This window comes from Salvelinus alpinus, chromosome 20 (genome assembly GCF_045679555.1).
Source record: "Salvelinus alpinus chromosome 20, SLU_Salpinus.1, whole genome shotgun sequence".
Lineage (NCBI taxonomy): Eukaryota > Metazoa > Chordata > Actinopteri > Salmoniformes > Salmonidae > Salvelinus > Salvelinus alpinus.
Window position 1 is genome coordinate 20,557,842 of NC_092105.1, and position 24,180 is coordinate 20,582,021.

Below are 24,180 nucleotides of genomic sequence, written 5' to 3' on the forward strand. Positions count from 1 at the left end.
TTTGCCACCATGGCCTATTTATTGCCTTACCTCCCTTATCTTACCTCATTTTCACTCACTGTATATAGATTTTTTTCCCCTACTGTATTATTGACTGTGTTTGTTTATTCCATGTTTAACTCGGTGTTGTTGTATGTGTCGAACTGCTGTGCTTTATCTTGGCTTTATCTTCGCAGTTGGGTGCTTTGCTACAGGAGGGACTGGTGCACTTCACAAAACAGTTGGCATCATGAGGAAGCAAAATTATGTGGATATACTGAAGCAACATCTCAAGACATCAGTCAGGAGTTTAAAGCTTGGTCTCAAGTGGTCTTTCAAATGGACAATGACCCCAAGCATACTTCCAAAGTTGTGGCAAAATTGCTTAAGGACAACAAAGTCAAGGTATTGGAGTAGCCATCACAAAGCCCTGACCTCAATCCCACAGAACATTTGTGGGCAGAACTGAAAAAGCGTGTGCAAGCAAGGAAGCCTACAAACCTGACTCAGTTGCACTAGCTCTGTCAGCAGGAATGGGCCAAAATTCACCTTAAGCTTGTGGAAAATACCCAATGGGTTTGACCCAAGTTAAGAAATTTAAAGGCAATAGTACCAAATACTAATTAAGTGTATGTAAACTTCTCACGCACTGGGAATGTGATGAAAAGAAATCAAAGCTGAATTAAATAATTCGCTCTACTATTATTCTGACATTTCACATTCTTAAAATAACATGGTGATCCTAACTGACCTAAGACAGGGAATCATTACTTGGATTAAATGTCAGGAATTGTGAAAAAATTCTGTTTAAATGTATTTGGCTAAGGTGTATGTAAACATCCAACTTCATCTGTATATACAGCAAAGCACCCCACAACATGATGCTGCCATCCTCGTGCTTCACTGTTGAGATGGTGTTCTTCAGCTTGCAAGCATCCCCCTTTTTCCTCCAAACAATTATATTTTTGTTTCATCAGACCAGAGGACATTTCTCCAAAAAGTACAATCTTTGTCCCCATGTGCAGGTGCAAACCATAGTCTGGCTTTTTTATGGCGGTTTTGGAGCAGTGGCTTCTTCCTTGCTGAGCAGCCTTTCAGATGATGTCGATATAGGTCTTGTTTTACTGTGGATATAGATACTTTTGTACCTGTTTCCTCCAGCATCTTCACAAGGTCCTTTGCTCTTGTTCTGGGATTGATTTGCACTTTTCGCACCAAGTACATTCATCTCTAGGAGACAGAATGCGTCTCCTTCCTGAGAGGTATGACGGCTGCGTGGTCCCATGGTGTTTATACTTGCATACTATTGTTTGTACAGATGAACGTGGTACCTTCAGGCGTTTGAACATTTTCTGGAATTTTCCAAACTATTTAAAGGCACAGTCAACTTAGTGTATGTAAACTTCTGACCCACTGGAAATCTGATACAGTGAGTTATAAGTGAATTAATCTGTCTATAAACAATTGTTGGAAAAATTACTTGTGTCATGCACAAAGTAGATGTCCTAACCGACTTGCAGAAACTATAGTTTCATAACAAGAAATTTGTGGAGTAGTTGAAAAACAAGTTTTCATGACTCCAACCTAAGTGTATGTAAACTTCCGACTTCAACTGTATATAGACTCAGCAAAAAAAGAAACATTCCTTTTTCAGGACCCTGTCTTTGAAAGATAATTCGTAAAAATTCAAATTACTTCACAGATCTTCATTGTAAAGGGTTTAAACACTGGTTCCTAGGCTTGGTCAATGAACCATAAACAATTTACGAACATGCACCTGTGGAACGGTCGTTAAGACACTAACAGCTTACATAAGGTGGGCAATTAAGGTCACAGTTATGAAAACTTAGGACACTAAAGAGGCCTTTCTGCTGACTCTGAAAAACAGCAAACGATAGATGCCCAGGGTCCCTGCTCATCTGCGTGAACATGCCTTAGGCATGCCGCAAGGAGGCAGATGTGGCCAGGCCAATAAATTGCAATGTCCTCGCAGTGGCAGACCACGTGTAACACCTGCACAGGATCGGTACATCCGAACATCACACCTGCGCGACAGGTACAGGATGGCAACAACTGTCCGAGTTACTCCAGGAACGCACAATCTCTCCATCAGTGCTCACATTGTCCGCAATAGGCTGAGAGAGGCTGGACTGAGGGCTTGTAGGCCTGTTGTAAAGCAGGTCCTCACCAAACATCACCGGCAACAACATTGCCTATGGGCACAAACCCACCTTCGCTGGACCAGACTGGACTGGCAAAAAGTGCTCTTCACTGATGAGTCGGGGTTTTGTCTCAACAGGGGTGATGGTCGGATTCACGTTTATCGTTGAAGGAATGAGCGTTACACCGAGGCCTGTACTCTGGAGCGGGATCAATTTGGAGGTTGAGGGTTTGTCATGGTCTGGGACAATATGTCACAGCATCATCGAACTGAGCTTGTTGTCATTGCAGGCAATCTGAACACTGTGCATTACAGGAAAAACATCCTCCTCCCTCATGTGGTACCCTTAATGCAGGCGCATCCCGACATGACCCTCTAGCATGACAATGCCACCAGCCATACTGCTCGTTCTGTGCGTGATTTCCTGCAAGACAGGAATATCAGTGTTCTGCCATGGCCAGCGAAGAGTCCGGATCTCAATCCCATTGAGCACGTCTGGGACCTGTTGGATCGGAGGGTGAGGGCTAGTGCCATTCCCCCCAGAAACGTCCGGGAACTTGCAGGTGCCTTGGTGGAAGAGTGGGGTAACATCTCACAGCAAGAACTGGCAAATCTGGTGCAGTCCATGAAGAGGAGTACACTGCAGTACTTAATGCAGCTGTTGGCCACACCAGATACTGACTGTTACTTTTGATTTTGACCCCCTTTTGTTCAAGGACAATTTATTCCATTTCCATATTTCATATGGAAAGACGTATGTTCAATAGGAAACCGATATTAGCAGGTGCGTTTTATCTTCATCGCGTGTGCATTCACAAATTTCCAAATTTCCATGGAATCAGTACGTAAAAAATCTCTTCCCAACTATTTTGCAATCTATATGGGACTGCTGTCAATCCTTTGGCCCTTAAATGAAACTGGTATACTCTTTTATTTATCACAATTCTCTTTATTGCAGGGCCGACAGACAAGTTCCTTACTTTATCCTCCTTCCACTTTCCTCTTCCATTTTTGTGGTAATGCTGATATTATTGAGTTGTAATTTTGGGTAGAACAGACATTTCTATATTTTTTGTCAGCTGCATTTGCGACAGAACTCCAACAGTCATGCCTACGATATAACTTACAAAGATTATACATATTAGTTTTTTAAAATCATTAAAAAATATATATATATTATATTGGAGTTTAAACACAATATTTGTTGCATTATTTTTTCTGTCGTTTCTGTACTCTTTATATAGATTGTTTTAATGTGAAATTAATGAGGTTGATTTTTAAGGTTATTGAAAAGTGCGGTGAATAGTGCCACTTTTTTAGGATGTCAATATAAATGAACGTATTTAATCTTCTTTGTAATTTTGTCTTGCCATTTCATCATTATAGGTGTTAGTGTTTTTACCATCGAGGACCACTTTGGAAACAAGCTTTTTAAATGATTCTATATGCTGTTTAAATAATTCAAGTCAATACATTTTGAATGCTTAGCAGAACAGGAAAATTGTGAAATTCACACACTTATCAAGAGAACACACGATCACACCTACTGCCTATATTCTGGCGGACTCACTAAACACAAATGCATCTTTTGTAAATAATGTCTGAGTGTTGGAGTTTGCCCCTGGATATCCGTACATTTTTCCGCACATTTTTAAACAAGAAAATGGCGCAGTCTGCTTTGCTTAATATAAGAAATGTGAAAATATTACATTTTTACTTTTGATACTTAAGTACATTTTAGCAATTCCATTTACTTTTGATTCTTAAGTATATTTTAAACCAAATAATTTTAGACTTTTACTAAAGTAGTATTTTACTTGGTAACTTTCACTTTTACTTGAGTAACTTTCTATTAAGATATCTATACTTTCACTCAAGTACGACCATTTGGTACTTTTTCCATCACTGATGATTTGAAAAAGTTGCAAAAAAAGGCAAGCTGTGTCTTGCCTTACTGCACAACCTGGGCATCATTCCTAATTGATAATACATCATTCACAAGTGATATGCTATTATTGTCCCCCATCAGACTGTTCTTAATTTAGTGTCATCTTTACATTTACTAAATAATATAAGTGTTAAATGAGTTTTTATTTAGAATGGACCATTATCATGCGCCAGTCTCGGGAACAGGGGCAATGGGGGAAAAATATGTAATGTATGTGCTTAAATAGCAAAGGGAGCAAGCTTTTCCTGTGGTTAATTTTCATGCCAGTCAGGTAGGCTATACTCCTGTACTAAATTGTCATACTTGAGTAAAAGTAAAGCTTCTTATGGCTGCAGTCCCGTTAACGGGATCGATATGACAACAGCCAGTCGAAGTGCAGGGCGCCAAATTCAAAAAACAGAAATCTCATAATTAAAATTCCTCAGACATTCATGTGTCTTATATCATTTTAAAGGTAATCTTGTCCGATTTCAAATAGGCTTTTCAGCGAAAGCACGACAAACGATTATGTTAGGTCACCACAAAACCACAATAAATCACAGCCATTTTTTCCAGCTAAAGATAGCTTCACAAAAACCAGAATAGAGATAAAATGAATCACTAACCTTCGATTATTTTCATCAGATGACACTCATTGGACTTCATGTTACATGCATGTTTTTTTATATTAAATTCATATTTATATAAAAAATTCTGAGTTTACATTGAGGCGACTAGATTCACTAGTGGCAAAAACATCAAGTGACTTTGCATAGCCACATCGTTTCAACAGAAATACTCATAAATATAGATGATAATACAAGTTATACACATGGAATTATAGATATACCTCTCCTTACTGCAACCGCTGTGTCAGATTACAAAAAAAGTTACGGAAAAAGAAACCCACGCTATAATCTGAGACGGCGCTCATAAGTAAAACACCACAGCCGCAAAGATGGCGTCAACATAAACAAGAAAATATATGATAAATATTCCCTTACCTTTGATGATCTACATCAGAAAGCACATCAGGAATCCCAGGTCCACAATAAATGTTTGTTTTGTTCGAAAAAAATCTGTTATTTATGTCCAAATACCTCCTTTTGTTAGCGCATCTGGTTTACATATCCAAACGCTAATTCTGGTCAGCGTTATATCGGACAAACTTCAAAAAGTGATATTACCGGTCAAAGAAACATTTCAAACTAAGTACAGAATCAATCATTAGGATGTTTTTAACATATAGCTTCAATAAAGTTCCAACCGGAGTATTCATTCTTGTCTTCGTGAGCAATGGAACGCAAGTGAGTACCATGAGGAAAAAGCATGATCAGAAAATGGCTGCTTGATGGACACGTGACTGATTCTGCTATCATTCTCTCCCACAACATCATAGAAGTCTCATTATAATTTCTATTGATGGTTGATATCTAGTGGAACCCCTAGGCAGTGCAACATCATTAATAGCTCAAGTGGATTTCTTTAGGGACTCTGGTGAATACACACAGGCTCAGATTTCTGACTTCCTGTTTAGATTTCAACTCAGGATTTTGCCTGCCAATATGAGTTCTGTTAATCTCACAGACATAATTCAAACAGTTTTAGAAACTTTAGAGTGTTTTCTATCCAATACTAATAATAATATGCAAATATTTGCAACTATGACTGAGGAGCAGGCCGTTTGATATGGGCACCTTTCATCCAAGCTACCCAATACTGCCCCTTCAGCCATAAGCTGTTAACAGAAAATGAATCAAGTAAAAGTGAAAGTTACACTACTTGAGTACAAGTCTAAAAGTATCTGGTTTTAAATATACTTAAAGTACAGTGGTAAAAAAAGTACTACGTTGTCATACTTGAGTAAAAGTACAAAGTAAATGTTATACATCAAATTCCTTATATTAATCAAACTGTGTTGTTATTATTTTTTATTAGGGACAGGCAGGGGCACACTCCAACACTCAGACTCCAACACAATTTTAGGGCTCCCATGTGGCGCAGTGGTCTAAAACACAATCTCAGTGCTAGAGGTGTCACTACAGACAACCTGGTTTGAATCCAGACTATCACAACCGGCTGTGATTGGGAGTCTCATAGGGTGGCGCACAATTCGCCCAGTGTCGTCCGAGTTTGGCCGGTGTAGGCCGTCATTGTAAATTAGAATTTGTTCTTAACTGACTTGCCTAGTTAAATAAAGATAAAATAAAAACAATTTAAAAGAATTATGTTCAGGACAACATGAAGTGGATGATCAATCATTATCAGGCTGATAACCATCTCTGGCTTCTCAGTGATGGTTAAAAATAAGGAAATGTACGTTTTTCTGTGTTTTAATTTTTTTAAACACATTAGTGATCATAGGCAGAAGGGATGATAAAGCATTATATTTTTAGCTGCCATAATTCTGTTCTGCTTGAGCATTCTAAATGTAACGAGTACTTTTAGCTGTCAGGGAAACAGTATGAAGGAAAATGTACATAATTTTCTTTAGGAATGTAGTGGAGTAAAAGTATAATAAGTTGTCAAAAATATTAATAGTAAAGTAAAGTACAGATACCCCAAAAATCTACTTTAGTTACACTTAAAAGTGTTTGTACTTAAGTACTTTACACCACTGGTCTAGCCTATAGAAAGCTGATGGGATCCTCCCTCTTTTTAATAGAGGCCACCAAAACTCTGTTATCTCATGCAATTGCTTAGCCTATAGAAATGCTTTGCAATAGGAGCTCATGGGCTTTCATTAAGTGTTTGATTAGATTTTTGATTACCTTTGCAATGATGTCAGAGGTATTAGAGGGACAATAGTGTGCAGAGTACAAAGTAGTATGCACGTTTGTTAGGCTACTAATGACCATCAGCAGCATCAGAGCTTGGAGAAACCTAATCCCCCCAATTCTACACGTTTTGCCATGGGGTGGAGAGACGATTTTAGAATTTTATAACTAGTTGCACATCCTGGTGTGATAGTTAAAGACTCAAACCACGCCCATTATTTTCTTATTTCCCAGCATGCTCTATTTTAGGTAGATTTGTTTGTTTCAATATGTGTTTTTGTATGCACATTGATTAGTTGATTAACCTTATGCTACACAAAGATAAATAGCATACAAGTTCTCAACTAATCCAATTGTTTACTGTGTTGGAATTGCACCCGTTACTGAGATAGTTTCGATGATTTAGGTAAATTACTTATCAATCTTTCTTAACCTGGAAGTCATTCTAAAATGTAGGTTGCAGGTGATTAAAATGTCAAATAGTTGGATATCCTCGCTATGGCTGAGCAAGGCACTTAACTGTCATGCTGTACATAAGGTTTGGAGACAGGCGCAGGAATACGTAATAGGGGGTTTATTTTCTCCACACAAACAAAGCACGCATATATATATATATATATATATATATATTAACACAGGGTTGAAACCCAAACAAAAGAGCGAGATGTAAACCTCAACATAATCACAGCATGAGACCCATAATACAAGAGCACATAGCACAAAAGGTACTCACAGAACCAACAGACATGGTAACAATAATCGACAAGGACAATGGGGAACAGAGGGCACATATGTAACATAATAATCAGGGGAAATGGGAATCAGGTGTGCGTAATGAGACAAGACAATCCGGTGTTGGTGGTAATAAATCCAATTCAATGATGGCTAGAAAGCCGGTCTACCGGGGTATCCGTGACATTAACCCTAATTTGCTCCAGCGGTGCTGTACTACTTTGCCTGACCCTGTAAAATAACACATTTCACTGCAATTATCTGGTGTATGTGACAATAAAACATTTTAAACTGTATAATATTATTTATAGAGGGTTCTAGGCAGAACCATTTACAGGGGGATCTATGAAGAACCCATAGAGATCCTATTCTAATTCCTAATTATTATTCTAGGTAGAACACTCTGCAAAGGGTTCTACCCAGCACCAAAAAGGGATCCTGTATGGGGACAAACCAAAGAACCCTATGTGGTTGTACTTAGCAACTTCCTTTCTAAGAGTGTATCCTCTTACTCAAGCTGTAACCAGGAGAGTACAGGCATCAATAGTTTCCCCAATGGTGGAACAGATGTTGGAATATACAGAATACACCACTATATCCTGCAATCCTTAATGGCATAATCACTGGGCTGTGAATGCTTTAGAGTGGAACTGGTGAAGCTGAAAAACAGATTTTGTGATGTGTGTGAAACTAAATACCTCAGGTGCAAGTACCTCTCAGCAGGATGATCTAAAACCTGTTAAAACTTGATTGCCCATACCGCCAATACAGTACATGTGTAGCTATTAATGATGTATATTGCAATTGGCCAGATAGAGAACATTAAAGGGTTTATTTAAAGTTTGTTGGTCATGTGACATGAGCATTTGGGTAAGTTTCACATGACGGGCTGTGTGTGTTCTGGTTGTTCTTTCATGTATAGTTCCACATTCATCTTGGCCAGGTCGCAGTTGTCAATGAGAACTTGTTCTCAACTGGCCTACCTGTTTAAATAAAGGTGAAATAAAATAAAATAAATAATAAGGAGTGACTTGTTCATGTTTTCTGTTCTCTGTTTGTTTGTTTTCTGGTCATAGTTCCTCCAGTAGTGAGTGTGACAGTTGATGTTCCTCCTGTCATTGGGGAGAATGAGGTTATCTTGGCAATCTGTGTGGCTGCTGGTGCCAAGCCACAGGCAGATGTAAAGTGGAAGACCGGTACATTTGGCAGTTTGTTGAAGATAGTGACTAACTCCACCCAGCACGCCAACGGCACCACCACAGTCCTCAGCCACCTGCTTGGGGTGCCAACCAGAGCAGCCAATCAGCAGCAGGTCCAGTGTGTGGTCAACCAGTCTGCCCTGGCAACAGAAAGGAGCTACAACTACAACTTAGACATCCACTGTAAGTATATACTCCACTACTACTTTCCTACACTATAGACAGACAATATAAATATATTCTACTACCACTCTCCTACACTATTGGCATCCACTGTAAATGTATACTCCACTATCACTGTCATAGACCATAGACATCCACTGTATGTATAGAGTGTCACTGTGTTCACTGGCTGTAGCCTAGTAGCCCCTCTAACCAGTCCATGTCTGTCTATACACTCTTCGAAAATAAGGTGCTATCCTAGAACCAAAAATGTTTTTTTGGCAGGCCCCATAGGAGAACCCTTTGAATAACCCCTATTAGTTCCAAGTAGAACCATTTAGGGTTCCATGTAAAATCCTTTCAACAGAAGAAAGCCTTTGATTTGGCCTGTAACAACTGTTGTTGTCTTAAGCTTAAACATAGTTCTGAGGCACAGAGTGATATGGACCTTGACAAGGCTTCCATTGTACTGCTCCTCTACTACAAGTAATCTATCAAACAGAAATGAAAGTAGACCAGGTTGACAAATAACAGAATTCTTTGAATTTTGCCTCCTATGTGGATGAAAGTTCCATCCCTTCCCACTGCTCAGAGACTGTACTGTCATTGTTATAGGTGTAATATATCTTTCTTGGTATGGGTGTGTGAGTGTAGGTCTATTTATATTCTATACCTGCAGTAACTGTAACCACCTCTCTCTCTCTTTCAATCGCTCTCACTCAATGTCTCTCTCTCTCTCTAATCAAATAGAATGTTGCTTATCACATGCGCCTATCACAACTGGTGTAGACTTTACAGTCAAATGCTTGCTTATGATCCTTTTCAACGATGCTGAGATAAAAAAAAAAGAAATAATAACTAACAAAAGAGGAATAAAATAAAATACACAATAATGGAGCTGTATACAAGGAGTACCAGTACCAGAACAATGTGCAGAGGTACGAGGTACAGGTAGATATGTACATGAAGGCAATGTCAAGTGACTAGGCATCCGGATGATAAATAATAATAAGAGTAAAATAAAGGATAGAGCAAAAAATCTAATCAAAGTCTATTTGTCATGTGCGCCGATACAATGTACGCACCTTACAGTGAAATGCTTACTTACGAGCCCCTAACCAACAGTGCAGTTTCAAAAATACAGGGGGGTGCCGATACAGAGTCAATGTGCGGGGGCACCAGTTAGTTGAGGTAGTATGTACATGTAGGTAGAGTTATTAAAGTGACTATGCATAGATGACAACAGAGAGTGGCAGTGGTGTTGACGGGGGAGGTGGGGCAAATAGTCTGTGTAGCCATTTGACTAGATGTTCAGGAGTATTATGGCTTGGGGGTAGAAGCTGTTTAGAAGCCTCTTGGACCTAGACTTGGCGCTCCGGTACCTCTTGCCGTGCGGTAGCAGAGAGAACAGTCTATGATTAGGGTGGCTGGAGTCTTTGACATTTTTTAGGGCCTTCCTCTGACACCACCTGGTGTAGAGGTCCTGGATGGGAGGCAGCTTAGCCCCAGTGATGTACTGGGCCGTACGCACTACCCTCTGTAGTGCCTTGCGGTCGGAGGCCGAGCAGTTGCCGTACCAGGCAGTGATGCAACCAGTCAGGATGCTCTCGATGGTGCATCTGTAGAACCTTTTGAGGATCTGAGGACCCATGCCAAATCTTTTTAGTTTCCTGAGGGGGGAATAGGCTTTGTGTTTCCCTCTTCACGACTGTCTTGGTGTGTTTGGACCATTCTAGTTTGTTGGTGATGTGGACACCAAAGAACTTGAAGCTCTCAACCTTCTCCACTGCAGCCCCATCGACGAGAATGGGGGCGTGCTCGGTCCTCCTTTTCCTGTAGTCATCAATCATCTCTTTTGTCTTGATTATGTTGAGGGATAGGTTGTTATTCTGGCACCACCCAGCCAGGTCTCTGACCTCCTCCCTATAGGCTGTCTCGTTGTTGTCGGTGATCAGGCCCACCACTGTTGTGTCATCTGCAAACTTAATGATGTTGTTGGAGTCATGCCTGGCCACACAGTCATGGGTGAACATGGAGTACAGGAGGGGACTGAGCACGCACCCCTGAGGGGCTCCAGTGTTGAGCAGCAGCAAATGATGTGTTGAAGTGTGTGTAAGTATGTTAGTGTGTGAGTGTCTGTGTGTGTTTGTGTGTTTGTGTTGTGTCAGTATGCATTTGTGTTATGTGTGTGTTTGTGTGCGTATGTAGTGTTTGAATGTGTGAGGGATTTGTGTGGGAGTGACAGTGTAGTGTGGGTGTGTGAGTGAGTGTGTATATGGTGTGAATATAAAGTCTAGTTAGTGTGGGCAGGGTCAGTGCAAGATGGAGTCAGTGCAGATAGTTTAGGTACCATAAATTATTATTTAGCAGTCTTATGGCTTATGGATAGAAGCTGTCTCTGAGCCTGTTGGCCCTAGAGCCGATGCTCCGGTACCGTTGTCCGGACGGTGGCAGAGTGAACAGTCTATGGTGTGGGTGGCTGGAGTCTTTGGCAATTTTTCGGGCCTTCTTCTGGCACCACTTGATATAGAGATCATAGGGAGCTCGGTCCCTGTGATGTACAGTACTGGGCTGACCGCACCATCCTATGCAGTGCTTTGCGGTCAAGGGCGGTGCAATTGCCATACCAAGCGGTGATGCAGTCAGTCAAGATGTTCTCGAGAGTGCAGCTGTATAATTCTTTGTGGATCTGAGGGCCCGTTCTCTTCAGGACTGTGCGAGTGAGAATGGACCATGTTACTTCCTTACTAATGTGGACGCCAAAGAACGGGAAGGTTTCGACCTGCTCCACAACAGCCCCGTCGATATGGAAGTTTGCTCTACGCTCTTTCTCCTATAGTCTACGAACAGCTCATTGGTTGTATTGACGTTGAGGGAGAGGTTGTACTGGCACCACACTGTTAAGTCACTGACTTCCTCCCTGTAGGCTGACACTCTCTCTCTCTCTCTCTCTCTCTCTCTCTCTCTCTCTCTCTCTCTCTCTCTCTCTCTCTCTCTCTCTCTCTCTCTCTCTCTCTCTCTCTCTCTCTCTCTCTCTCTCTCTCTCTCTCTCTCTCTCTCTCTCTCTCTCTCTCTCTCTCTCTCTCATAGATCCATCTCAGACAGTGAACGTTACACTTAGTGAGACCTCTAAAGCCACAGTCTTACTATGTGTAGCAGATGGTAACCCACAACCCAACTACACCTGGAGCAGGTACTCACTCCTATGTAAACTAGTTAAGTTCAGTTAAATGTAAATGTTATCTGCACTTGTTAAGACATGAGATCTAAATTAGCTTTAAGCTTCAGAATTTTCATATCTAAAGGACAGTTGTTGAATTATGCTGGCAGTCAAATCATGCCTTTGTCTTTCACACACGCACACACGCACACAATCACACACATACATTCAGCCCCTCTCCTCCGCTCTCTCTCTCCCCAGAGTGGCCCAGCCATGGCCTGGGTCTTCAGTGAGAGCAGAAGGAGACACACTGCACCTCCTCAGTCTCAGCTCTGAGCTGAATGGTCTCTATGTCTGTGAGGCCTCCAACCCCTACGGACGAGCAACTGGCTCCCTCTATGTCCACACATCCGCTGGTGAGAAGCACCTTAGACACACACACACACACACATGCATACATACTGGTTGCTTATACTGCTTTATAAATTGCTTCTAATTGTTATGTGATTTATTGATTGATTGGTTCGTTGATTGATTGCCTGATTTATTGAATAGTTTATTGTCCCATAGGGAAATTTGTCTGGTAACAATACAGCCATTCCTGTTATACACATAAAACACATATATGAGGTTATGAGAAGTGTGATGTAGCATGGATAAAAGTTGAGCCAGATGCTCACTTATATTTCACAGCATGTGTTAGTATCAGTGTTAGTATCGATGCATGTTTTAGTATCAGACTTATGGCCTCATTCCCCTTTCTAAAGGAAGTTACTGTATAACCACTAACTAAGATGGTCATGACACACACTTCTCTCTTACTGTATATGTAAATGCTTTTTAACCCAGTATTATCTCTTTGCTTTCTGCAGGAAAATGTTTGCATCAGCGCCACGATGGTTGTTATGGCAACAAAATCATATGTAATTGTAAATACAGACTGTTTCTTATTAACTGTATCCCCACTCCTCACAGAGACCTCTGCTGTCTGTTGGGTTCTACTTTTTGCCATTCCGTGTCTGATTGGTGCTGCTGCACTTGTATGGTACTGGTGCAAAAACAGACAATTTACTTGGTAATATCAACTACTGTAATATTATGAACAGAATTTTGCATTATGAAAAAAAAAAGAATCATGAGATGATCATATATTGATTTGGCTCAAATTAATATCATATTTTTTTCTGGACGAAATCCCAGGAATACAATCATTGCCAATCACCAGTTCCAGGCACCACCACAGGTATGTGACTATGTGTAATGATGTGCGCTGAGAGTCAGGAAGCAAGTTCAAGGAGTGAGTGTTTTAATAAATAAACAACATAAAACAAAACAAGAAACACGAACAACGCACAGACTTAACACTGAAACAGAAACAATAACGCCTGGGGAAGTAACCAAGGGGTGTGACATATATAGGGGAAGTTATCAGGGAGGTGATGGAGTCCAGGTGAGTCTGATAATGAGCAGGTGCTCGTAACGATGGTGACAGGTGTGCGCCCTAACGAGTAGCCTGGTGACCGAGAGCCCAGAGAGGGAGCACACGTGACACTATGTTAAAGTCCACCATTGTTGTGTGATCAACTTATCACATCAGCCACTTTTTGCAATGTAATAATACTGTTATAATGTCTGATGACAAGGTTGAGGAAGATGAACCTGGGACATCTGGGTTCTAACACTCCAAACCAGGATGGAGGAAGTATCATGATGTAAGGAACACACATTATGATCTAAAAATATATATATATACACTACCGTTCAAAAGTTTGGGGGCACTTAGAAATGTCCTTGTTTTTGATAGAAAAATATATAAATTGTCCATTAAAAAAATATAAAATTGATCAGAAATACAGTGTAGACATTGTTAATGTTACTATTACTATTGTAGCTGGAAACAGCCCCGGGGCCTCCCACTCCTCTTTCTATTCTGGTTAGAGCCAGTTTGCTCTGTTCTGTGAAGGGAGTAGTACACAACGTTGTACGAGATCTTCAGTTTCTTGGCAATTTCTCGCATGGAATATCCTTCATTCCTCAGAACAAGAATAGACTGACGAGTTTCAGAAGAAATGCTACAGTGACTCAACTAGTCTAAAGAAGGCCAGTTTTATTGCTTCTTTAATCAGAACAACAGTTTTCAGCTGTGCTAACATAATTGCAAAAGGGTTTTCTAATGATTAATTAGCCTTTTAAAATGATAAACTTGGATTAGCTAACACAACGTGCCATTGGACAAAGGAGTGATGGTTGATGATAATGGGCCTCTGTATGCCTATGTAGATATTCCATAAAAAAATCTGCCGTTTCCAGCTACAATAGTCATTTACAACATTAACAATGTCTACACTGTATTTCTGATCAATTTGATGTTATTTTAAGTGATTTTTTTTGTGTGCTTTTCTCTCAAAAACAAGGACATTTCTGTGACCCCAAACTTTTGAACAGTAGTGTATATTATAAAACATATATTTTATTTGAGCTATTGTCTATTCATGAGGTACAGTCATGTGAAAAAGTAAGTACACCCCCTAGAAAGTTGTAATTTGTTTTACATATTTGGACAGATGGATATGTAATCTTCACTTCAACACTATTGACAGATAAAGGTAACCTAATTTAACAAATGACACTGAAAGATTATAGTTTTGCAATAATTTATTCATCAAAAATCAACAGAAATGCAATTCCATAGCGCGGAAAAAATATGTACACCCCTAGCTTCAATAGCTTGTGTTGCCCTCTTTGGCTGAAATAACTTCATGTAGACGTTTCTTGTAACTGTCTATCAGTCTCTTACATAGACTGGTGAACATTTTTGCCCACTCTTCCTTACAGTACTGCTTCAACTGTGTCATGTTCGAGGGCTTTCTTGCATGCACGGCCCGCTTCAAGTCCCCCCACACCATTTTGATAGGATTGAGATCTGGGCTTTCACTCTGTCATTCCATAACCCTCCATTTATTTTTCTTGAGCCATTCTGTTGTAGCTTTGCTTTTGTGTTTTGGATCATTGTCATGTTGCAAGATCCATGTTCGGTTCAGCTTCAGCTTTTTGACAGATGGTCTCACATTCTCCTCAATAATTCTCTGGTACAATATAGAATTCATGGTTGACTCAATGATGGCAAGTTGTCCAGGCCCTGAGGCAGTTAAGCAGCCCCAAGCCATAATGCCACCGCCTCCATGCTTTACTGTTGGTAGAGGCTCTTCTGTTCAAAGGCCGTATTTTTTGCCAAATATGGTGTCTGGCATTGCGGCCAAACAACTCCACCTTTGACTCATCTGTCCAGAGCATATTGTTCCAGTAGTTTTGGTCTTTACCCAGGTGTTGACCCTCCTCAGTTTCTCTTTAATAATTTCCTAATAATTTGCACCTGTTTTGGTGTACCTGATTCTAATTTTAGCCATTTTATTTGATGGGAAAGTTAAGGGTGTACAATTTTTTTCCGCATAAGGAAAAAATGTATATTTTAATTGCATAAAATTTTTTAAAATAATAATTTTTTGTACCATTTGTTAAGTTGAGTTACCTTTATCAATGAATGTGGTGGGAATTTAGCTCAAATATCCATGTCCAAATATGTTTTAAAATAAGACCACTTTCCAAGGGGTGTACTTACTTTTTCACGACTGTATATTTATTGTGCTATTTTATAGAAATCACCGGACAGGCTGATAGCGGATGCCAGAAGGATCTCAGACATGCACTGGGTGTGGGAAGATTTCCAGTCTGCACATTCTCCAACCATCTAATGAACAGAGACCCTATTCAGTATTCACTGTGACATTAGAAACCTGGGCTCGGCCACTCCTCCACCACAGCTTTACACAGTGCTGGCCCTCGTTTCAGTTTTTTATCACCTCTCCTGGACTCCGCCTTGCCGTGGTGGAGGGGCGTTGTTACTTCAGCGGGAACAACAACTCTCCTGTATGTATGTATGTAGTATGTTGAAGCCAACTAAAGGGAGGCCAAGTATAATCTAAATAACATGTACAAATGGAGAATCTTGTCAGTAATGACTAGCCAAACCCTGGCTGGTGGTGGTACTCTTTAGAACAGGAGTACAGCCTACCTGGCTGGCATGAAAATGAACCACAGAAAAAGCGTCCCCCATTTGCTATTAAGCGCATAGATAACATGTTATTTTTCCCCCTGCCCGTTTCAAGACAGGTGCATGATAATGGTCCATTCTAAATCAAAACAAGTTTCATGATTGGGGAAGATCATTTTCACCCTAAAAATGCTCATCTTTATAATAAAAGCAACACATGCATAATCGCATTTGCTGTTGATAATAGTGTTTCCCGCTAATTGAACATCAGCGTTTATAGCCTACTGCCGTGTATACATTGCGTCGCTCATAATGTAAAGAAATAGCCTAATAGTTTATCAACATTTTAAGTTAAACATTCTGATCTGTTGCCTTAGCCTCATTGCGTAAACAAATTTTATTTTATGCTAGTGGTTGTATTATCGCATCCCACAACTGTTCCAGACTAAGTTTGGACTATTTATATCTCACGCAGACAAAAATAGGTCAACTTTTGTACTATGGGGATAGTATATTGACATAGGCTGGTGTTTTTGCTGTTCGTTAGGCATACTCATCTTGTTGGCTGACAAAAAAAGTAAATGTGGACAGTTCTTCCAATATCTTCAATATGCACCTCGGAATTGGATAAGGACTCGTGCAGTTGCGTCCCCGATGTGTCTGTCTTCATTTGTAGCCTGTGAGAAAAACCCGATCACGTGACGGGCATTGACTAATAAGAATTGAGCTATTTGAGAGAGCTATGTGAGTGAGAGGTGCTTAGGAGCATGCAGCATGCAGGGAGAATTTAATTACAATTATTATATTCAGCCTAAGGGCACAATGGCCAATGGCCGCAAAAGGCATAGATTTATTTAGAGGGCATTACGGCCACACAAAAGGGATACGATCGGGACATTTTTGGCATTATCAAGTGCTTGCCAAATTGTGAATGAGATACTGATGAAGTGTACAGCCTGTACAGTAAAACAAAGCAGAGCTCATGCCTTTCATGCGACTTAAAACAACTTATTATGGCTGCAAGCCCTATATCGGGATCAATATGACAACAGCCAGTCCAAGTGCAGGGCGCCAAATTCAAAAACCATAAATCTCATAATTAACATTCCTCAAACATACATGTGTCTTATATCATTTTAAAGGTAATCGTGTTGTTAATCCCACCAAACTGTCCGATTTCAAATAGGCTTTTCAGCGAAAGCACTACTGTTAGGTCACCACAAACTACAAATAATCATAGGCATTTTTTCCCAGCTAATGATAGCTTCACAAAAACCAGAATAGAGATAAAACGAATCACTAACCTTCGATTATTTTCATCAGATGACACTCATAGGACTTCATGTTACACAATACATGTGTGTTTTGTTTGATTCAATTCATATTTATATCAAAAAATCTGAGTTTACATTGAGGCTACAAGAATCACTAAATGCAAAAACATCAAGTGACTTTGCATAGTCACATCGTTTCAACAGAAATACTCATCATAAACATAGATGATAATACAAGTTATACACATTGAATTATATATATACCTCTCCTTAATGCAACCGCTATGTCAGATTCTTTTTAAACTTGAAGGAAAAATAACTGCACGCTATAATCTGAGCTGGCGCTCAAATTAGCATGTCACAGCTGCAAAGATAGCGTCACTATAAACAATAAAATATATTATAAATATTTCATTACCTTTGTTGGTTTTGATCAGAAAGAAAGCAAAGCAGGAACACCAGGTCCACAATAAATGTTTGTTTTGTTCTAAAAAATCCGTTATTTATGTCCAATTGTTAGCGCGTTTGGTAAACATATCCAAACGCTAATTCTGGTCAGCTTTATATCGGACAAAAACTTCAAAATGTGATATTACCGGTCGAAGAAACATTTCAAACTAAGTACTGAATCAATCATTAGGATGTTTTTAACATATAGCTTCAATAAAGTTCCAACCGGAGTATTCCTTCTTGTCTGCGTGAGCCATGGAACGCAAGTGACTTGCATGAAGAAAACGCATGGTCAGGACATGGGTGCTTGATGGACACCTGACTGATTCAGCTCTCATTCTCTCCCACAACACCATAGAAATCTCATTGGAATTTCTATTGATTGCTGATCTAGTGGAACCCCTAGGCAGTGCAACCCCAGTCCTACGTCATTTGGATTTCTTTAGGGACTCTGTTGAATACAGATAATCTCGGATTTCTGACTTCCGGTTTTGATTTCAACTCAGGATTTTGCCTGCCAATATAAATTCTGTTAATCTCAGAGAAATAATTCAAACAGTTTTAGAAACTTTGGAGTGTTTTCTATCCAATATGAATAATAATATGCAAATATTAGGAACTATGACTAAGGAGCAGGCCATTTGAAATGGGCACCTTTCATCCAAGCTACTCAAAACTGCCCCTGCAGCCATAAGATATATATAATTGGAGTCGCATCATGCCGTCTTAGAATGTATTAAAAATTATAACATATAGCCCAACGCTTCAATCATAACTACAGTGACATAAATAACTCTAAATTAAGCGTTTAGGAGTACCTGTTTCATTGTGAACCGCTCAACATAGAATAGCCGCATGTGCGCACTCCCTAAAATATCCTTTCCATTTTATTCAGGCTTGTTCGATTGTGTTCTTCATACTATAAAATAATGCCAAGAAATTCTATGCAAATCTTGTCTGCTAAATGAACTATATTAGCCCACAGCTTTATGGCCAGATCAGGACCTAACATAAGGACAACTCAGAGAATGCTATTCTGTTCTTCTGTAATATACTGCATTTTCTTCATATCATGTTTCTTTAGACCTTTCTAAAATAAATAATGGATTTATTGCGAAGGTGTAGGCGATTACATGGATTTATTAAATTTTTTAATATGTAGATGTTCCAAAGGTCTGCCTCAGTGGCTTGTAGACTATGTGTGGAAGCCAGGAGATGCTAAATGTGTTTATGTTAATTCATGTTAAATTACCATGAGACCAGCAGTTATTTGCTTGACAGTCACCGGCTGATGACTGCCGCAGCCCTATCAACACATTAACCCTATCACTGATAAACCCTCTGCTATTTGTTGTTTTAGCCTAGCATTAGTGTAGCATGGCATTTTGTCCACCAGTAGTTACTGTAGGTAGTTAATAGTTAGAATGCAGGTTAGAAAGAGACTGTTCAGTCATGTTTTGATCAATGTTTACTCAAGGCCTTGCCTGTAAAGCTGTAAAGTCCTTGTATTGACTAATCTGTGTCCACAGACATTGACTCTGTACCGGTACCCCCTATATATAGTCTCACTACTGTTACTTTACTGCTGCTCTTTAATTATTTGTTATTAGAATTTTTTACCTATCTATTTTTTACTTTACTTTAACTTTTTACTTATTTTTTTAAAACTGCATTGTTGGTTAAGGACTTGTAAGCAAGCATTTCAATGTTGTATTCGGCCCATGTGACAAATAAAATTTGATTTGATTTGATTTCAGCCTTCAGAACAAGGAACACACAGGGACAAGCTGTTGCCTGTGGGTTCTTTGTGGCTGTGCTCTGTCTGCTTGATTGATGATATGGTAGTGGCTCTTATAGACCACCATAGACCACCATCAACTGTCTTAGCCTCAACTTCCTCCCAACCCCATCTTCCAAAATACGTTAATTCTTATCAAGTTAAAACATTCCTAACGATTAACCTAGTCTCAACACCTGCCTTTTTATCCACAATGAGAGACAGGTGTGTGGGTTTAGGGGTGGTGGTGGTAGTGGTAGTGGTTGGTGTGTGTGTACAGTACTAGTGTACATTTCTTTGTGTTGGTTTTATTCAAACATACTGATTGGTTGGATGCTTATTAAACCTACGCTATACTGAGTGGGACACGCATTTCGTTCTTCAGTGAAATAACAAATAAATCAATATCTGTAGTAACCAGGCACTGTAGCAAACAGTAGTTGTTAGAACACTGTAGGGGAAGGAAGTCAGTGAAAACCACAGTTTGGAGAAAAATAATGACAGTTGGCTGTAAGATGGTCAGCAGTTGTTTCCTTCCTGATAATATATTTTTAACTACACTTTAGTTTCAGTGCTTTTGTTCACTGTTCAAAATCATGCAGAAGTTTGAATCTGTTATGGTGACCTAGTATTATTGTATTATTATCACTATTATTGTTGTTTTTATTATGTATTATTATCATTATTATGATTATTATTATATATTATTACTGTATTATTATCCTTATTATTAGTAGTAGTATTAATATTAATATTGTATTATTATATTAATAATACTAATTATTATATGTTTACGTTTTGTGTGCAGTAATAATATTTTAATTTAACCTTTATTTAACCAGGAAGTCTCATTGAGGCCAGAAAAGGGAGACCTGGCCAGAACGCCAGCAGGAAATATAAAAACCCCACATAGAATTCAACAATACAGTGCATACACAGCAAAAACATGACATCCTCACATGACTCCCCGAAGACGGGGAGTTTCCCTTAGGGATGTGAAACCAGTGGCAGAGGGGTGATACAGAGAGATTGATGATAAACAAAACAGAAAACAGTAAAAATAACTATCAAGAGATATCAGATAACGGCTATTGAAGCTGTCTTCTTTTTCTAAAAGAAGTCACTGTTTACAAGCCTCCGCCCTCTACACCAGATTCAGAACTGAATGATAGTAGTCAAGCCTCCAGGCAGGTTCCTAACTTGATTATTATGCTGTTACTCTGAGAACTGGACCCATGCAATCTAATATGGACTAGTGACTGTGATGGAAAGTCCCGTAACGTAATCACTATGGTAACGGCAGAGATCAGTAGATCATGGGAGTGCCTCTACCTCACTCACATGGCTTTATTTATGTGAAGCATTCAGCTGTGTCCTTCTGCTCACTACTTTCTTCATACACAAAGGAGAGAGAAGGCAAGAGCAGTTGTACCGCTGTAAATACTGTAAATAATGATACAATTTATGTTTTTATGAAATGGTGATCTATTTATCAAGTGCAGGAAATTATACGATTTTGTATTCGGACGTGTATTCAAAAACAACGTTTATTTAACAGTTTGACACATGCACAAACTCTTTCCCAGGCCTTTCTACCACTTTGTATTTCTCCCATCATTATGTAATGTGCATGTTTCTCTATATGTGTACACATTACTATAGTTGTCCTTCACTCATGTTGTTATTCATAATAGACATGATTTTCATGAGAACATTTTATTGTTGCTGTTATTATATAGATCTAGTTCCTACCAGGCCTTCTTATTGCTTTATGTCTACTTCAGGACCTGGATATATTTTTACTGGGTGGATACATTCTTTGAATGTTGTTCTGAATAGAAAAATAAAGCAGGGACGCCACTGCTATCTAGAAACAACGTGTGACTGTGATCCATAGATAAAATCCCATTGTCTTGTTGTTTTTCTGTAAACAAGCCTTAGATTTCCATCTTCCATGCAAATCCTAGCCCACAACAGGCCCGCCAGCACTTAACCATAAGCACCACCTTCTGGCTATAGAGTACAGAGGGATATCTGTCTCTCATGCTCTGGTACAAATCACATCCATATATTTCCATCACCTCAGCACTGTTGTTATCAGGTGGTCAATGCCTGAAATAGAAATGCTGAACATTCTCTCACCCAAACCTCCACCCCTCAGTCGCATTCTCTGTTCTCCTCCTGCTTCTCTGCCTCCTTTTCTCTGTGTTGTGGGTCCATATTAACAGTGTTGTGCAGCATCCGTTGCTAGACAGTTTTTATAAATCATTACATTCCTGCTGCGGCTCAGAAAACAACAAAAGTGAATGACATTATGGAGAGATAGAACATAAAAAGCAGACTGGGAGCAGACTGGGGAATTAATTTGTTATACTGTAGGACAGGGGTAAGAACACTCCCATTTGGCATATTGCATTTATCTGTCATATGTTCTTAGACCAAAGCAGAAGAATGGGAGAGGAAGCTACACAAATCCACTGAAATGGACCCCAGATCCTAGAATAGTTGATCCTAACCTGTGAGAATAGGACCTCTAGTGGACTCCATATGAACTACATGGTGGTGTCAGTACAGCAGTGGGACCCCTAGGTACGCAGGGGGTCCGGTATATATTTTTGTTCAATGTTTTTATGAATATTGCTAGCAAAAACAGAATAAACTTTTTTTTATGATATACCTACAGTAGAAAAGAGGAGAAAACATGTATTCTAATGATGTGAACTCACTGGAATATCTGACATACAGTGCCTTCATAAAGTATTTATACCCCTTGACTTATTCAACATTTTGTTGTGTCACAGCCTGAATTCAAAATGGCTTAAATCAAAAGAAATTCTCACCCATCTACATACAATACCCATAATTACAAAGGAAAACATCTGACAAATGTTTAGAAAATGAAATACATAAATATCTAAGGTACATAAGTATTCACACCCCTGAGTCAATCAGTGGTGGTCGGTGGTGTTTAAGATGAGGGAGAATGATCATTTTTTTTCAGACTTATTTGAATGATCATTTTTTTTCAGACTTATTTCTATTAAAGCATATTGGATGACTGCCATTCATATTCCATTCACCCAGTTAAATGTAACATTGATTGGTTTAGGCTACTACATGATACTCACATTTTCCCTATACCCATCATGAGGTTGGTACAACCTATCCTATGAATTAAAGCTTACAACGTAGATGCACACATGCTGAGAGAAAGATTTGAGGTGACACATAGTGACACATGGACAGACAGTGATACATTCAATACCTGCTTGAACACTCTTGCCTGCATCTAGCTGATCTAGGGTGTAATCATTAGTCCAACAATTGCAAACGAGAGTTTCTGTTGGACAAATGCAGGTATGCTTATTCCCGTTTTTTCCCCATTTTGCTTCCGTTTAAGAAACCTTTTGCAACAGAATTTACAGAATGAATACATTCATCCCTGAGAACACGCAAACTGTTCACTTTCATAGCCACATACAAACAGCTTGTTGTATTCCTTCTCACATCTACTCACACTCCTCCTCTAACCTTTTCTCTTCACTTGTGGACTTTCACAACACATCAGCTGCCTGTGACCAGACAAACCATATTTTTCAAAGCAAAACCATCATATCATAACCGCTACACACAGCCTACATCTTTGTCACCATATCAGCTAAAGTAACGTCATAGTCAACATAGCTAATAGAACTATCGCGTTAGTAAACCCGCTACAATCATGCAAAACAGTATACAGTCAGCAAGCAGTTTAGCAGTTACACCGGCGGGACATGTTGGCATAAAAAAATTGAAAACCAAAAGCTTCCTTGAGTTGGAAGAGTTCCGGTGTTGGATAGTCATAGCCAGCTAGCTAACATAGCATCCTCTGTTTGAGCCGGGTGTTTGAGTAGGCTAAACTACCTAGCTGCATTACATAGCTAAGTAAGGGAAAGTGAAAGTTAAGCTTCTTTTTAAATATATACTTAATGCTCTCTCCTCTCTCTCTCTCTCTCTCTCTCACTCTCTCTTGCTCCTCCTTAATTTTTGAAGAAAACTGTTAATCTATTGTCTTTTTCTCTCTTTGAGTTAACTACTAACCACATTTTATGCACTGCTGTGCTAGCTAGGCGTAGTTTATGCTTTCAGTACTAGGTTAATTATCTGATCATTTGATTGGGTGGACAACATGTCAGTTCAGGCTGCAAGATCTCTGATAGGTTGGAGGCTGTCATAATGACTGCTTGTCTATGGAAGTAGGTGAGAATCATGAGCCACCTAGGTTTTGTATTGAAGTCAAGGACGGAAGCTCGCTGTCCTCCGGCTACACCATGGTGCTACCCTACAGAGTGTTGTTGAGGCTACTGTAGATCTTCATTGCAAAACAATGTTTTTTAATCAATTATTTGGTGACGTGAATATATTTTGTATAGTTTTATCTAAAAAATATATATTTTAAATTTGTTCACTATTTTTATGAAATTCACTGAGGATTCTCCTCTGATGAGTCTCCACTGGAGTCAAAACATGTTAGAATCACCTTTGGATTCGA

At 39.4% G+C, this 24,180-nt stretch overlaps 1 protein-coding gene across 4 annotated transcripts in view; it reads left to right on the forward strand.

Annotated features, from left to right (window-relative positions):
- Nucleotides 1–19,623, forward strand: part of LOC139546446 (nectin-3-like) — a 29,984-nt gene extending 10,361 nt beyond the window's left edge. For 2 of the 4 annotated variants that reach the window (XR_011669231.1, XR_011669233.1), the window contains 6 exons: nucleotides 8,653–8,958; nucleotides 12,028–12,130; nucleotides 12,359–12,513; nucleotides 12,970–13,172; nucleotides 13,298–13,809; nucleotides 15,754–19,623. Coding sequence is in view for 1 of the 4 variants with exons in the window: in XM_071354822.1 (XP_071210923.1) it covers nucleotides 8,653–8,958; nucleotides 12,028–12,130; nucleotides 12,359–12,513; nucleotides 13,073–13,172; nucleotides 13,298–13,340; nucleotides 13,741–13,776 (743 nt within the window). In the remaining 3 variants the exon portion in view is untranslated. The remainder of the gene's footprint in view (nucleotides 1–8,652; nucleotides 8,959–12,027; nucleotides 12,131–12,358; nucleotides 12,514–12,969; nucleotides 13,173–13,297; nucleotides 13,810–15,753) is intronic. The other 2 variants (XR_011669232.1, XM_071354822.1) reach the window with 2 other exon arrangements.
- Nucleotides 19,624–24,180: the final 4,557 nt, after the last annotated feature.